The sequence below is a fragment of the Bolinopsis microptera genome, chromosome 1 (assembly GCF_026151205.1).
Source record: "Bolinopsis microptera isolate Bmic1 chromosome 1, MBARI_Bmic_1.0, whole genome shotgun sequence".
Taxonomy (NCBI): domain Eukaryota; kingdom Metazoa; phylum Ctenophora; class Tentaculata; order Lobata; family Bolinopsidae; genus Bolinopsis; species Bolinopsis microptera.
In genome coordinates, this window is record NC_087072.1 from 17,811,422 (window position 1) to 17,824,538 (window position 13,117).

The 13,117-nt window shown below is 37.1% G+C and overlaps 2 protein-coding genes across 2 annotated transcripts in view; both read right to left on the reverse strand.

Annotated features, from left to right (window-relative positions):
- LOC134823555 (transcription factor E2F5-like) overlaps nt 1–253 on the reverse strand; it is a 36,627-nt gene extending 36,374 nt beyond the window's left edge. Inside the window, exon 1 of the mRNA XM_063835088.1 lies at nt 185–253. Within this exon, the coding sequence (XP_063691158.1) occupies nt 185–188 (4 nt within the window). The 5' untranslated portion in view covers nt 189–253. The remainder of the gene's footprint in view (nt 1–184) is intronic.
- Nucleotides 254–7,548: 7,295 nt separating this feature from the next.
- LOC134823546 (uncharacterized) lies at nt 7,549–12,242 on the reverse strand. The gene is made up of 10 exons (XM_063835069.1): nt 12,176–12,242; nt 11,711–11,980; nt 11,362–11,578; nt 11,075–11,181; nt 10,770–10,895; nt 10,465–10,604; nt 9,239–9,428; nt 8,745–8,846; nt 8,497–8,594; nt 7,549–8,369 (listed from the first exon to the last, which is right to left on the reverse strand). Exons 1-10 carry the CDS (start codon nt 12,239–12,241, stop codon nt 7,751–7,753), a joined length of 1,935 nt encoding a protein of 644 aa, XP_063691139.1. The 5' UTR covers nt 12,242; the 3' UTR covers nt 7,549–7,750.
- Nucleotides 12,243–13,117: the final 875 nt, after the last annotated feature.

Below are 13,117 nucleotides of genomic sequence, written 5' to 3' on the forward strand. Positions count from 1 at the left end.
GTGTTAGGAATGTTACGAGCTCTGAACAACGGCATATATATTATCTACTTATCATCATCCCATTTTGTTCAAGTTTACTAGTTTTATGCAACTTTAAACTGCTGGAAAGTATTTATGCTGGAAATATTTTAACAACAAATTTTATTTTATTATTTTATAAAACTCTCAAATAAAAAATACTTACTCATTTGAAAACTTGTTAACCCTGAGATGCTATAGGCCCATGAAGTGTTTCACCTACCTGCGATTATTTAGTTCAGCAAATATTGTATTTTGTAATGTTCATTTAATGTTGTTATTTGTAGAAAAAAATCAGTCTAGAAAATTCTGTTACGCTTTGAAATGAAATAGAGAATTTGTATCACGCTGATAACAAACCAGCACAAGGTAGTTTACCATTTCAGAGTGGGTGACTGTAAATGTGTAAATCATAACTAGCAAATCCTGTTTCTACAGTCTACACTAAACAAAGTAAGAGTAGATACATAACATTTAAATGTTGATAAAAATAAAATATAGTACAGTGGCACCCTGATAAAAACAATTAATAACATTAAAATTATTTAAAAATCAACTAATCATAGAATACTGGACAAATTTGTGATAAAAGAAAAGGGGGAATTTTTTAAAACAACAGAAATAAACAGTTTATAATTTTAAACTATTATAACATAATATCACGAAGATGGTATTAACCTTAAATTATTAATCATACAAAATCACATTCATATTTACATTTCCAACTCACATTAACAAAAATTAGAAAAGCTTAGGTGTAACAAAAAATGATTAAAAGAATTAACTGTTGACTCATGTCAGTTACCCCTGATATTTTTTAGCAGAATTACAAGAGTTGCGTGTGGGCAGTTGACTCTGTTCCAACTTCCACCCTGCACAGTATTTGTATATTTTAAACTTCTCTGACGCAAAAAACAGAATATCTACATTTAAATGCTTTGCACAAGTACATTGTTCATCCCTTCAGTTTTAACAGTTAATTGTCTTGAGTATATTGCAACAATCTTCACAGATGAGAATTTTTTCAATGCTGTCAAAATTTCCGGGATTGTCAGCAGTAATATTGACACATAAGAAAGAACTTTCCCGCCCTCTGCAGATCCAATCATGTAGCAATGGATTATGTGGTCTTTATGTATTTCATGTACTGAGACAAAATCAATTTCGGACTCCAAGCCTAAATCAATAACAAATCCATCGATCATGTGAGACAGCTCCTTGCCACTTCGTTTAGGACAGATTGGACAGCGAATGGCTTGGTGAAGCTGCAAGCAAATCCTCTTATTTCGAGACACCTCTTCTCGGAACAAGGTCATGTCATTGAATGTTTTTGTTACTGAATATGTTTTAAAACATTCAGGCAATTCACTAAAAATGACAGGCTTCTTGAACCCTTTTCCTTTTGTTCTTTTTATTTTAGACACTACTACAGCCCTTACATCTTTAAGTAAAGGTACAGCTACCAAAGGATCTTTGAAATACGGCAAAATAAGAGGTATCAGAATGTCAAATAATCTAGCAGGCTGAGTGTTTCTGCAAATATTCATGATGATAAATTCTAGTCTGGAATATAGGGGATAACCCTTGATTGAATCATGACTGATATGCTGTTTTAAGACTTGCTCTCTTGCAAACCTGCATCTATCAGATGAAGAAAGTTGACCTACAAAAGAAAGAAATTGTGCCTCATTAGTGAATGCAGTTGCGGCAGGGATTGACTGCAGACTCATCAAAACACATTTCTTTCGATCATCTCCTTTACCAAGAAGTAGAGCTAAAAATTTGCCACAAGCATCTGTCTTTGAGTTCTTTATCAAACCATCAACCATTTGGTGATCAATACCCAATAGACTTGAATGATCAATGAGATGTTTTATTAATTGGTCAGCATTTGCACATATTATCTTATTTAACTCTTTAGAAAGTAAGTTATGCTGCCAATCTTCTGATGCTAGTATATCAAACTTTTGATAAAATTCGAAGATATTGCTTGGATTTATTGTAAGTTCTTCTTTGAATTGTTCAAAACAAGCATACCAAAGACTAGGAATGTCCCAAATATCAGCAAACTTGAACATTACGATGATATCATCAACCTGTAACTGTTGTACTATAGTTTGATTACCGTACATGTACTCAATACATTTCCGAATGGCATCTGTATCTTTTTGGTTACTAAATCCATCAAGATAAATTTCTGTACATTCAGCACAAATTATTTTCCTGAACTTTTCACTGTGTATTGCCAATATTACAGAATTGCAGATAAACTTCTGAGTAGGCATCATGTTCTCACCCAACTCGTCATCTTGAGGCCCAAGGATCAGGAAAACTATTTGAGGTATCTCAAAGTTGGTGAAGAAGTTCACCAAATTTTTTGGTAATTCATAAGACACCATTGATAGTGAAATTACCTAGGACTGAGAAAAATAATGTTGAAAATACAATTTATAATGACCTGTAGTGTATTATATGTGGGAACGTCATAAAATCCAATGGTATCAATCAAAGCAAGGGTTAAATTATTTTTAAACGTCCAAATACAGTAAAACCCCTATTTACCGTGCCCCGATTTACTGCAAACCCCGATTTCCCGTGGCCATGTCCTTTCTCCCAAATTATAGGAGTTTTCCTGTAGATAAAACAATGAACAGGGAGGAACATCAGCAATATTTTTTCATATTTTGGACATAGTTAATTTAAAATATGTTTCACTTCACACTACCCAGTGGCAGACAGAGCATCTTCATGCTATCCTTTATAATGGGTTGCCTTATTCCAGCCTCTTTTTAAAAATTTTAATTTCAACTTGCACATCTTTTTGGTTCAGGGTTCACTGTTTCACTGTAAGTGATAGCTTTGATGTAATAGCCTGATCGGAACATTATTCATTAGTCACATTGTTGTAATGTATCTGGGGCAAAATTTATAGAATTCCTGTTTATTGCGACTAGGAAAAAGCTTTTATCAGCTTTGAGCTTCTCAGTTTTAAATTCAATCTTCTGCAAGCTAAATGCCATCATATTCACTGACACCATCAATACAGCAGCAAAGGATTATATTAACTTGTGAAACAAACCTGACACACAGAACATAGGTAATTGAAATCTTCCCAGATCATAGCTAATAATAATTCAACTCATAATTAACCGTCCCCTACAAGTAGGTAATCGAACATACTCTATAAAATTATTTATATACAAATTCATGTCTGTTTATTTACTTCTGTTAATTGTTTTGATCAATTTGAGGATTTTCACCGTGGGGGTTCCCACATTTGTTGGTTAAGAGTGCTCAACATAACATGCATAATGATAAAGCTTGACTGCCTTATTGACCCTGGTAGGTACATGGGGTGGACATCCCAACACCAGTGCATCAGGACATAGTGTTGGGCTACTTCATAATGTGTTAGATCCCAGAGAAGCCACCATCCCCTTTATTGCTTTAACTCAGCAGCAGCATTAGTTGTGCTTTCCTACCACATTGCGTACCTCTGAAAGTAACCGAACAGTGGTGGATTTGGGGGTCCAGAGATCCATTCTCTTTGAGATATGTTTAAAGAGTGAACAGTCTAGTTACTTCGATTTTTTCTTATGTATGAGACTACACACTGCGATTCAAGGTTGACAACTAAATAATACCATATGAAATTATTTAACAAAATTTGTTTTCTTGTTTGTTTCTTAACTCTCTAGTTGGCTAGATCATACAGAAATTCAGTTGAGCATCTTGCTAAAGTTCAGCAAATTCGAAGGGAAATTCGTTTCCAAGATCGAATCACTGCTGTACTAATTATTTAACATAATCGAATTGATAACCAATGAAATATTGATTGAAACAACACAGTTCAAATTCTTAACAAAAATACGGTTTGTGCCATATTTCAATTCAACTTAAACATTAAAACCATTTACTATATCCACTGTCGTGGTAATCGATAAAATTTGGACACGTTTGACTTGAAAAAAAAAACAATTTAATTAAACCTAAAGAGTTAATCAGTCCTGCATAATATGAAGGACAACTAACTAAAATCATAAAAAGATGTAAAAGGATAAAACTACGAAAAACATTTTCATAAATGCATGCCTAATATAGATTTGAAGACTTGAAATTAAACATTTTAAACCATTCTGAACTTTGCGCACAAAAAGGAAAAAGTGGTGGTATAGCTAGCTGTTCATGTTAGTCAGTGTATGTTCAATATCATTCTTAGATGTTTCTTGAAGCAGGTTCAGGGTGTTACATGACTACATAATTTTATGAAGGAGCAAATTAAATGAAATCGGTTTGGGAATACTTGTTAGGTCTTACATATTAGTTAATGCTAAGTACCAAACAACAAGTGGGAGGTGGATCGTTGTTATACCGTTAAATCGATTTAACACCGCAATTCCAGTCGCAAGCCTGGGACCACTACTAGCATTGTCACAACATCTACAAAGCTGCCATATAGCCATTAGCCTGACTGACAATTTTCTCGACTGACTGACAATGTTTCTTCTTTTCCCCATTTAGAATACAAAGATTAGTACATTTTAGCTTATGATTAATATTATTAATAATATTTACCTATAGTTTACCTAGATTATTTCTTGCAAAATCGTGTCAAAACCCATTTTTTCACAATCTTTTGAAATTTTCTTCAAAAAATTTCAAAACGAGAAGAGAGTAATCATCTTCAAGCTTCTCCGTGTCAACGGAAGCAGTTGGACGGCTGCTAGAAGTGCACTTTCGAAGAAATACGGAAAATCAGGCAGGACAATTCATCCAAAGACTATTCATCAACAGGTGACGAAATTTGAGACTGTGGAAGGTCCAAAGACCAGGGAAAAGGTGACTGTTTGTAATCATGATGTCTTCGGATCCCACTTTTTCGAGAATGATGAGAAAGCAGACACGATAAGGATAGCAAATTATATCGCTATGTTGAGTGGGAAAGTTATCAGAGTCCTCAAAAGAAAAAAACATAATTCCTGTATTTTTCAATAAGACAGTGGACAGACCTCTCGTCACTGCTCTCATGAAAGTTTGGGTTGCCTGGGGGAGCATTTTGTAAAGATACTGGTTTCTCGGAAAGCAGACTTCAGCTGGCCTCCTTACTGATTCTGACCTGACCTAATTTATTTTGAGGGGTTATCCTTATATATTATATATTAAGATCGTGTTTATTCATAGGGACGCTAAAAATTTAAAACTTGAAATGGTAAAACGTGCAATAGACAGTATGATTTGAGGGTTCCACACCTGACACCTGTTATGCCGGAATAGAAGGCAGCTTCGTTTAGAAAGTTAATGATATATTTGGGTTATTTTTGATATTTATTTTTTAAATGTAATAATTTATTTGTAATTTAAAACAAAAATCGAACTGTTTGACCTATTTCATATTTGTTAGATTTTAAAGGCCATTCAATCTACCAATAGTGCATCGCGATACAATTTCTTGGCAAATAAGTATTTGATCTTTTAATAATGAATAAAGAACGAGGGTCCTGATTTATGATTTCGAATTTTATATGTTTTTGACAAAAAATGCACGATCAATGAGAAAACATAAAATAGCCGTTGCCGACCAGGTTTAGTGGACAAATTATATTGTCAGCTAGGCCACTTTTTACAAATTACTTGTAGCGCGATGCACCAGTACTATAGCTGAGCAGGGGTTATGAATAGTAGCTTCGAAATTATGGTTAGGATATAGGTTGATTGACGATGTCATGGTCAACCTTGTCATACGTTGTATGACCCGCCGCGCACGAGTGCGGGGCTCCCCCTGTATCACTATAGTGAAGAGACAGTGGGGGTCACCACGTGGGCTTTTACTAATTCGTTCACATAGCCATGTGCCTACGCGTACTGCGGTCGCGCGCTACTGCAAGCGAGAGGGCTCTGGTTAGAGCAACTAATTCGCTCGCCCAAAAATTTCACGTGACTTTGGTTTTTATGGTTTTGCAGCCGTACAAAACGGTTTTACATAAACCCTTATCCCAACCCTAACCCTAACCATAACCCTTACTACAACCCTAACCCTAACCCGAGCCCTAAACAATCGAATTCGTATTCTACTAGCCTGTCACGTGACCAAATCGGTTTTTTGCCCATAACTCTCCAGGGAAGCATTTTAACTCTACACGTCATGTGGGGTGATTCGGAATCATCGTCCAAAAATACACCAATTCCGATCACTTTCATGCCCAAAGGGCCTTTTCACAAGAATTTTCTTAAAATTTGGGCGAGCGATTTAGTAGGAGCGCACCACGTGATACAAGGTCAACCCTTCCAGATCGTTGTTCTGCGAATTAGAAATCAACAAAGCAATTGGCAACGATCTAGTTAGATCGAAACGAAGTAAAATTACTGGGCCGCGCTCAGCCTGTCATTCCGCCGAATCTCTATATGTATTCTTTTTTAATTTGAAAATTCAATTTATCATTACATAATACACAAATCAAGCGTTACATTTCAGCCATGCAAAATTACCATGACATATTTTGATATACTAATTGATAAATGGTACTGCAATTTGACGGATGTTACTCGTATAAATTTCTTCGAAGTAGCGCGCGCCGCTTTCTTCTCGACGGCAAGTGCGATGAAGTAGCGCGCGCCGGGCCAGATCATTAACAATGGTCAATACTGCAATATAAATATAAGTTGCTTAATGTTTTATTTGGCCGGATGACAACTAACGAGAAAAATAAACTTAATTACATAATAAGTAATTCGGCTGAACCAACACATAGCAAGCGCCACATTAACGTTGGGGCCGTTGTTTAAGAACATAATAGCGGCCTGAGGTCCACAGGTAAATAGTAAAAATGATAGTTTGCGCGGCGCAAACCATCGTTAAAAAAACTGTGAGCTTTTCCACAAAACAAAATTTTGCATACCTCATACCTTATTTGTTATTGAAATGATTAGTAAGTTTTGCAGCTAAATGCCATATTTAATTACGCGCGGCTTTTGGAGCCGCGAAGAATTGACATCGTCAATTTTAATTGATGATGTCAATTCTTCGTAGCTCGGCCCGGTGAGGTCCAGTAGCGCATTTCGCTACAACTTCGCATCTCGCCAATCTTGCGAGAAGATGCGCGGCGCGGCCCAGTATATTGCAGTAGTGCATCGCGCTACAACTCAAATGAGACTCGTTTTGTGTTTTAGTTGTATCACGTCGTGACCCTCATGATAGTCGTTTCACTATCAGCATCAGTGCGCGGTAGTAACGTAGTTTTTGTTTTTTTCAAAAATTTACTTTTACCTAATAACAAAAAAATAAGTTATCCCCAAAATTACACTAGCGTAATCATTCGGACCCCCCCCCCCCCCCCCAGCTGATTACGTAATATTTGAACGACACCTAACGGGTGATACTCGTAGTCGTAAAATATTTGTTCTAAAATCTAAGACCGTCGACGAGTCTAACTCGACGCGCGTTTTGGTAAGTTACTTTTAAGGTTGTGTGCTGTACATTTCCCTCTACAATTGGTATATCAATTGGTTTTTAGGAATGGGGCAAAAACAATGTTATTAATGAATGGTAGAGGATTGAGAACATCGTCTGAAACGTCGCACACAACAAAATAGTAAGCACAATATCTATCATTAACATGATCATTTACGTGAAACCTTGAGCAAACGAAAAACGGATGTAAGAATTACATTCAAATACAAAATATGGACATTTACTGAAACACACCACTTTGGTTAAGTTTAATTTCCCTTTATTTCATTTCCCTTTATGTTTTTCCAGTTGAACGATGAGGTTTGCTTGTGGTTTGATGATAGCCAACATAGTGTCCTTAATCCCTTCGCTTCCTGAAGTAGAATCTTTCAACATAAGTTTGCCGATATCGTACAGTTTGGAGCTTAACGACTTGAACCTCGGATGATCAGGGGTGATCCCTTCGCTTGCTAAACATTCCGCTATCACGGATTTCAACAGAGTCTTGTTTTTCTGCGATCTAGAGGGTTTTAACGTCCCACAAGTTTCTGAATTAGAACTGACACCCGAGGATTCTGGCTTAACTTCAGACGAACTTGGTGGTAACACTTCTGTAGATTTAGTGTTCCGACTTACAGAAACAATCGGAAACTGAGCAATGTTTTCAGACGATTTGGCGTGCCTGGGCTCAATTTCAACGCTAGAACTACACGAAGGTAAGTGAGATAAGCTTTTACTACGATCGAGGGTGGAAGCTTTACACTTTCCTTTACCGCTCACTGACTTTTCAGAGTTGTTGGAGCTTGTGCGGTAAAATCTGGAGTCTTTATTTGATTTACTGGTTGCTGATTTATATTCTCGTTTCTCTTCGGTGTTGTAGGGTGAGAGGCTGCAGTATGTTTCTCTGAAATTAGTTGATGTTAACTATCAACTTTCAATCTCGATATAATATCCAGTGATTCAATAAAAAGTTATCAATATTTTCCAGATCCACTTTTATGTGATGTCTCGGTTAAAGTATAAATCATTACCGATGGACGAATTTTCTCTGTAATTCCTGTATCCGCTCGTCTGAGTCGTCGTGACAATTAAAATAGTTTATACCGTGAGTCTGTAAGTTCACTACATCCTGTAATTTTATTAACACCAGTTATTTAATATTCTTCAAGTAATGATATCAATCTAAGTATAACAAGTAATTAAGTTAAATCAGCCGAGAAGTTTCTCCGACTATATTTTAATACGTGGAACGTGGATAAATGTTGTTAACTAGACTCACTCTAAAGGGAAGCGAAGCAGTTCTTTGTTCGTGGAACTCTTCTCCTGAACTATCCTGGGTATCACTCTTGAACGAGCTGGGATCGTAGTTACTCAGGAAATCCTGAAAATAAAGTTATACAACGAACTATAGATGTGGATACAAATAATTCGGGGCCTTCAAAGGGGGGTAACAAGAAAGCGTTACAAGTGTTACAAGCCTTCTATAATACAAAATGTGTATCACCTCTTCAACCCGCCGAACATGTGCTTACCCTAAAAATGTAAACAAATGTGTTTCACCTCCTCAACCCACCGAACATGTGCTTACTATTAAAGTAAACAAATGTGTTTCACCTCCCCGCCAGTATCCACATCTATAGATCATGAAGAATCAAAACTTTATCTGTCCTCCAAAACTCCGCATATGATGTGAACAGAAAATGAACATAGAAAATTAAGATCCCTGGAATGTGAAAATAAATATCCATGAGAAATAAATGTTACAGTTGGTACCATAGGAGAAGGAACTGAGGCGGCAGCTGGTGTGTTTCTAGGAGAAGGTATCCTGACTGGAAAACTTTTATCAGTCTTAGTGCTCTCAACGGCCGCCCTCTCGAAGAACTCCAGTAGCTTCTGCTCGTGACTCCAGTCTACACGTGGGTTCTGGTTTATAAATACTCCTCCTTTTTGGGTGCTAGGTGGTCTGAAGAGAACAGCTTAGTAATAGCTATCTTTAAACTAGTACCGACATCTTAATGTAGTCTGATTTATAAACACCATGCTGACTACAGAATGTGCAATATATGTACAAATTCTCTGAGTTGCAATATTCCCACTCGATACATGTTGCGGCAACATGTGCATTTTATTTATTCGCATAATATGTATTACACTGAAGCTCAGAGGACATATAACATGCTAGATGCTGATGTCGATTACACGACATCTCAAACACTACTTACTGCAGCTAAAACACTACTTACTGCAGCTAAAACACTACTTACTGCAGCTAAAACACTACTTACTGCAGCCAAAACACTACTTACTGCAGCTAAAACACTACTTACTGCAGCTAAAACACTACTTACTGCAGCTAAAACACTACTTACTGCAGCTAAAACACTACTTACTGCAGCTAAAACACTACTTACTGCAGCTAAAACACTACTTACTGCAGCTAAAACACTACTTACTGCAGCTAAAACACTACTTACTGCAGCTAAAACACTACTTACTGCAGCTAAAACACTACTTACTGCAGCTAAAACACTACTTACTGCAGCTAAAACACTACTTACTGCAGCTAAAACACTACTTACTGCAGCTAAAACACTACTTACTGCAGCTAAAACACTACTTACTGCAGCTAAAACACTACTTACTGCAGCTAAAACACTACTTACTGCAGCTAAAACACTACTTACTGCAGCTAAAACACTACTTACTGCAGCTAAAACACTACTTACTGCAGCTAAAACACTACTTACTGCAGCTAAAACACTACTTACTGCAGCTAAAACACTACTTACTGCAGCTAAAACACTACTTACTGCAGCTAAAACACTACTTACTGCAGCCAAAACACTACTTACTGCAGCTAAAACACTACTTACTGCAGCTAAAACACTACTTACTGCAGCTAAAACACTACTTACTGCAGCTAAAACACTACTTACTGCAGCTAAAACACTACTTACTGCAGCTAAAACACTACTTACTGCAGCTAAAACACTACTTACTGCAGCACGTCTCTGAAAGTGTAAAGTTTTCCTCTCCACAAGAGGACGTAAGGTCCCTGCGTGGTGTTAGCGGAGTTACCAATACTGCGAGTTTGCACTGCTCGTATCCACTCAGACTTCAACTTAATACCTTGTTCTCTCTGTGGATAACATGTATTAAGGGAACGTGTGATGTCTCTTTAATGTCATGAAATGACGAAACAAACCGTATGAGTGAAAATAAATAACATAAATCAGTGTTATTGAAGTGGACACTGTAAATTTTGCTAAATATTTTAACCACAAGTAACTTATTTTAAACAGACCTGGTAAGTAACTTTGCATAAAATTCCTCTGGTTGTGAGTGTAGCCAATCTCCGAGCGGTATCCATGGCAACCGTAGTAACGTCAACACACTCTTTTAGGATGTACAGTGGAACCGAATTTACAATCTGGAGAGGAAATATACCATTAATTTACAAGAATTAACGGACCTAATAATTGTCAATGTATCGAGATACGGTTAAAATGTATACACTTTTAATCTGGTGTACAGGGTTAGTACTAAGAGATGATACAGAGATCTAGAATGGTGTAGTGACAAAGTCACGTGTTGATAATATCAAGTAACCTGTATAACAGAAAGGAGTGTAAGATTCCCGTTCGTTACAAAGTCCGTGTGTTTTCCCATCACAACAATTCCCGTTAGTGTCATGTCCACACCACTTTGCCCCGTTCCTGGTAACAAAATCATTAGCGAATTTGTAATTTAACATTAACCTGTCATTATAAACTGTCCAATGTACCCAGTGTAGTTATTTGATCTATTCTGTATTAAACAAAGTAAGTTTGAAATTGTTTTCTTTGCAAGATAAAACTACTGAAAACAAATGTTGGCCCCATAACTAGAGCACCCACCTCTGAAGTTGATGTCAGTAACCCAACAACACTTGCTGATGATCTTAGCCAAGTTGTGAACATCGCTCTTCAGGAGAACAGCAGCCTTCATTGCTTTAACCCAAGGACTGTGGTTAGTGTCCCTAGACTGGGACACTATGGACAGGTAACCATGATGACATTTAATGAATCTCATTAGACCACTGGCAAGGATTAGTGATGCCCCCGCTGTAGGGATCTGAAATAAAAAATTCATTAATTTAAGCGAAGTTTTTAAGCGTAGGTCACACAAAGTGGGCAGACTTAGGCCGAAAATTATAAATTAGCAATGAAACAATTACAGATAATTTAATATTCTTAAACATGTAACCTGTTCTGTGATCCACACTGCATGTATAACGTTATATTTAGGAATCTCGTCCAGCAAGTTATGAAGTGTTATCCCAACGTTATCAAGGGACCCAGCCCTAAGTTTCTCCTCATCAAACTTGAGTCCAGCTAGAGAGGTACTCCACGTGGTTTCCTGAGAGTTAGCTGGTCCGGGAGACTCAGTACCGCACCAGAGAGGTGCTTCTCCTGAACTTGTGATGATGCAACAAGGGATATCCCCACTCAAGTTAGCGTCAAATTGAGACAGCACCTGTAAGGGAAATAGCCGTTCATTTTAAGTTAATGTATATTCATGAGTCAATATACATACATATTCCAGGAATGTTATCTTCTACAATATTGTGGAGGCGTAAGCCGATTTAAATCTGAGTTGAACCGAAATTGAAAGACCAACAAAGATTAACAGAACGTTTATAATGATGGTTTCTTGAAATGATGGTAGTACCTGGGAGATGAACTCCTGAGATGTGTGGGGCCCTGTGAGGAAGAGAACGCATGAGCGGGCTGACATCCTACCTGAGTCAGTTGAAATTAGAAAGAAGTAAATACGAGCGATAACCTTATCAAGGGTCGATGTAAACTAATATCACAACACTTGCACAATAATATAATATATTAGGTATATACGGTATACATACTTTGCCGGCTTCAGTCGGTAAACTGAGTTTTTTGTTATTACGTAGAGGAAATCAGGTACAACACAACAAAACGTTTTAATCTACCAAGTATTTTGTCGATCATAACGGTCGTGCGAATAATGCTCACAATATGTAGACCTTAAACTTTTCCACATTTAATTCCGGTTGGGCGCGCGCGTCCGGCGATGCTCGGAAATATCATTTCCGACGAATTTCATTGAACGTGAAGACCTCCGACGCATGAAATCCAAATCGGGAGTTTAGAAGGCAAATCACAACGATGGGCGGCCTTTGGGAAGCCTAAAAGGGTTTCTAGGGTTTAGAGAGTAAACTGTGTGTGACCTTTGTGGTGCCAAAATGTATCCTAACTGAATTTGTTGGCAATGCTTTGCATGACATCACGATGTAATATATCAACATAATATAATCTAATAACTTTTATCATATAAAACCGGATAGTTTCAATGGTAATTTCTAACACAACATGAAGCCGAAGATAGGCCCAAATTCTAGCTGTAACTGGGATTAAGAGAATTAGTTTTGCTGCATTTTGCAAATCTGCCTAGTAATGACCTAATTAAGATACGATCCGATAGCGTTATGATCTAATTAGCAGTGTCAAATAATGAGGTGCCCGCCCACTTGTAGACTATTGGGGATCAAGTATCAAGTGTACTGTCGATTATATTATGTGCAATTAAGCAACATTCCATGTAATGACTTCTACTTGATTAATGCTATTTTCCTAC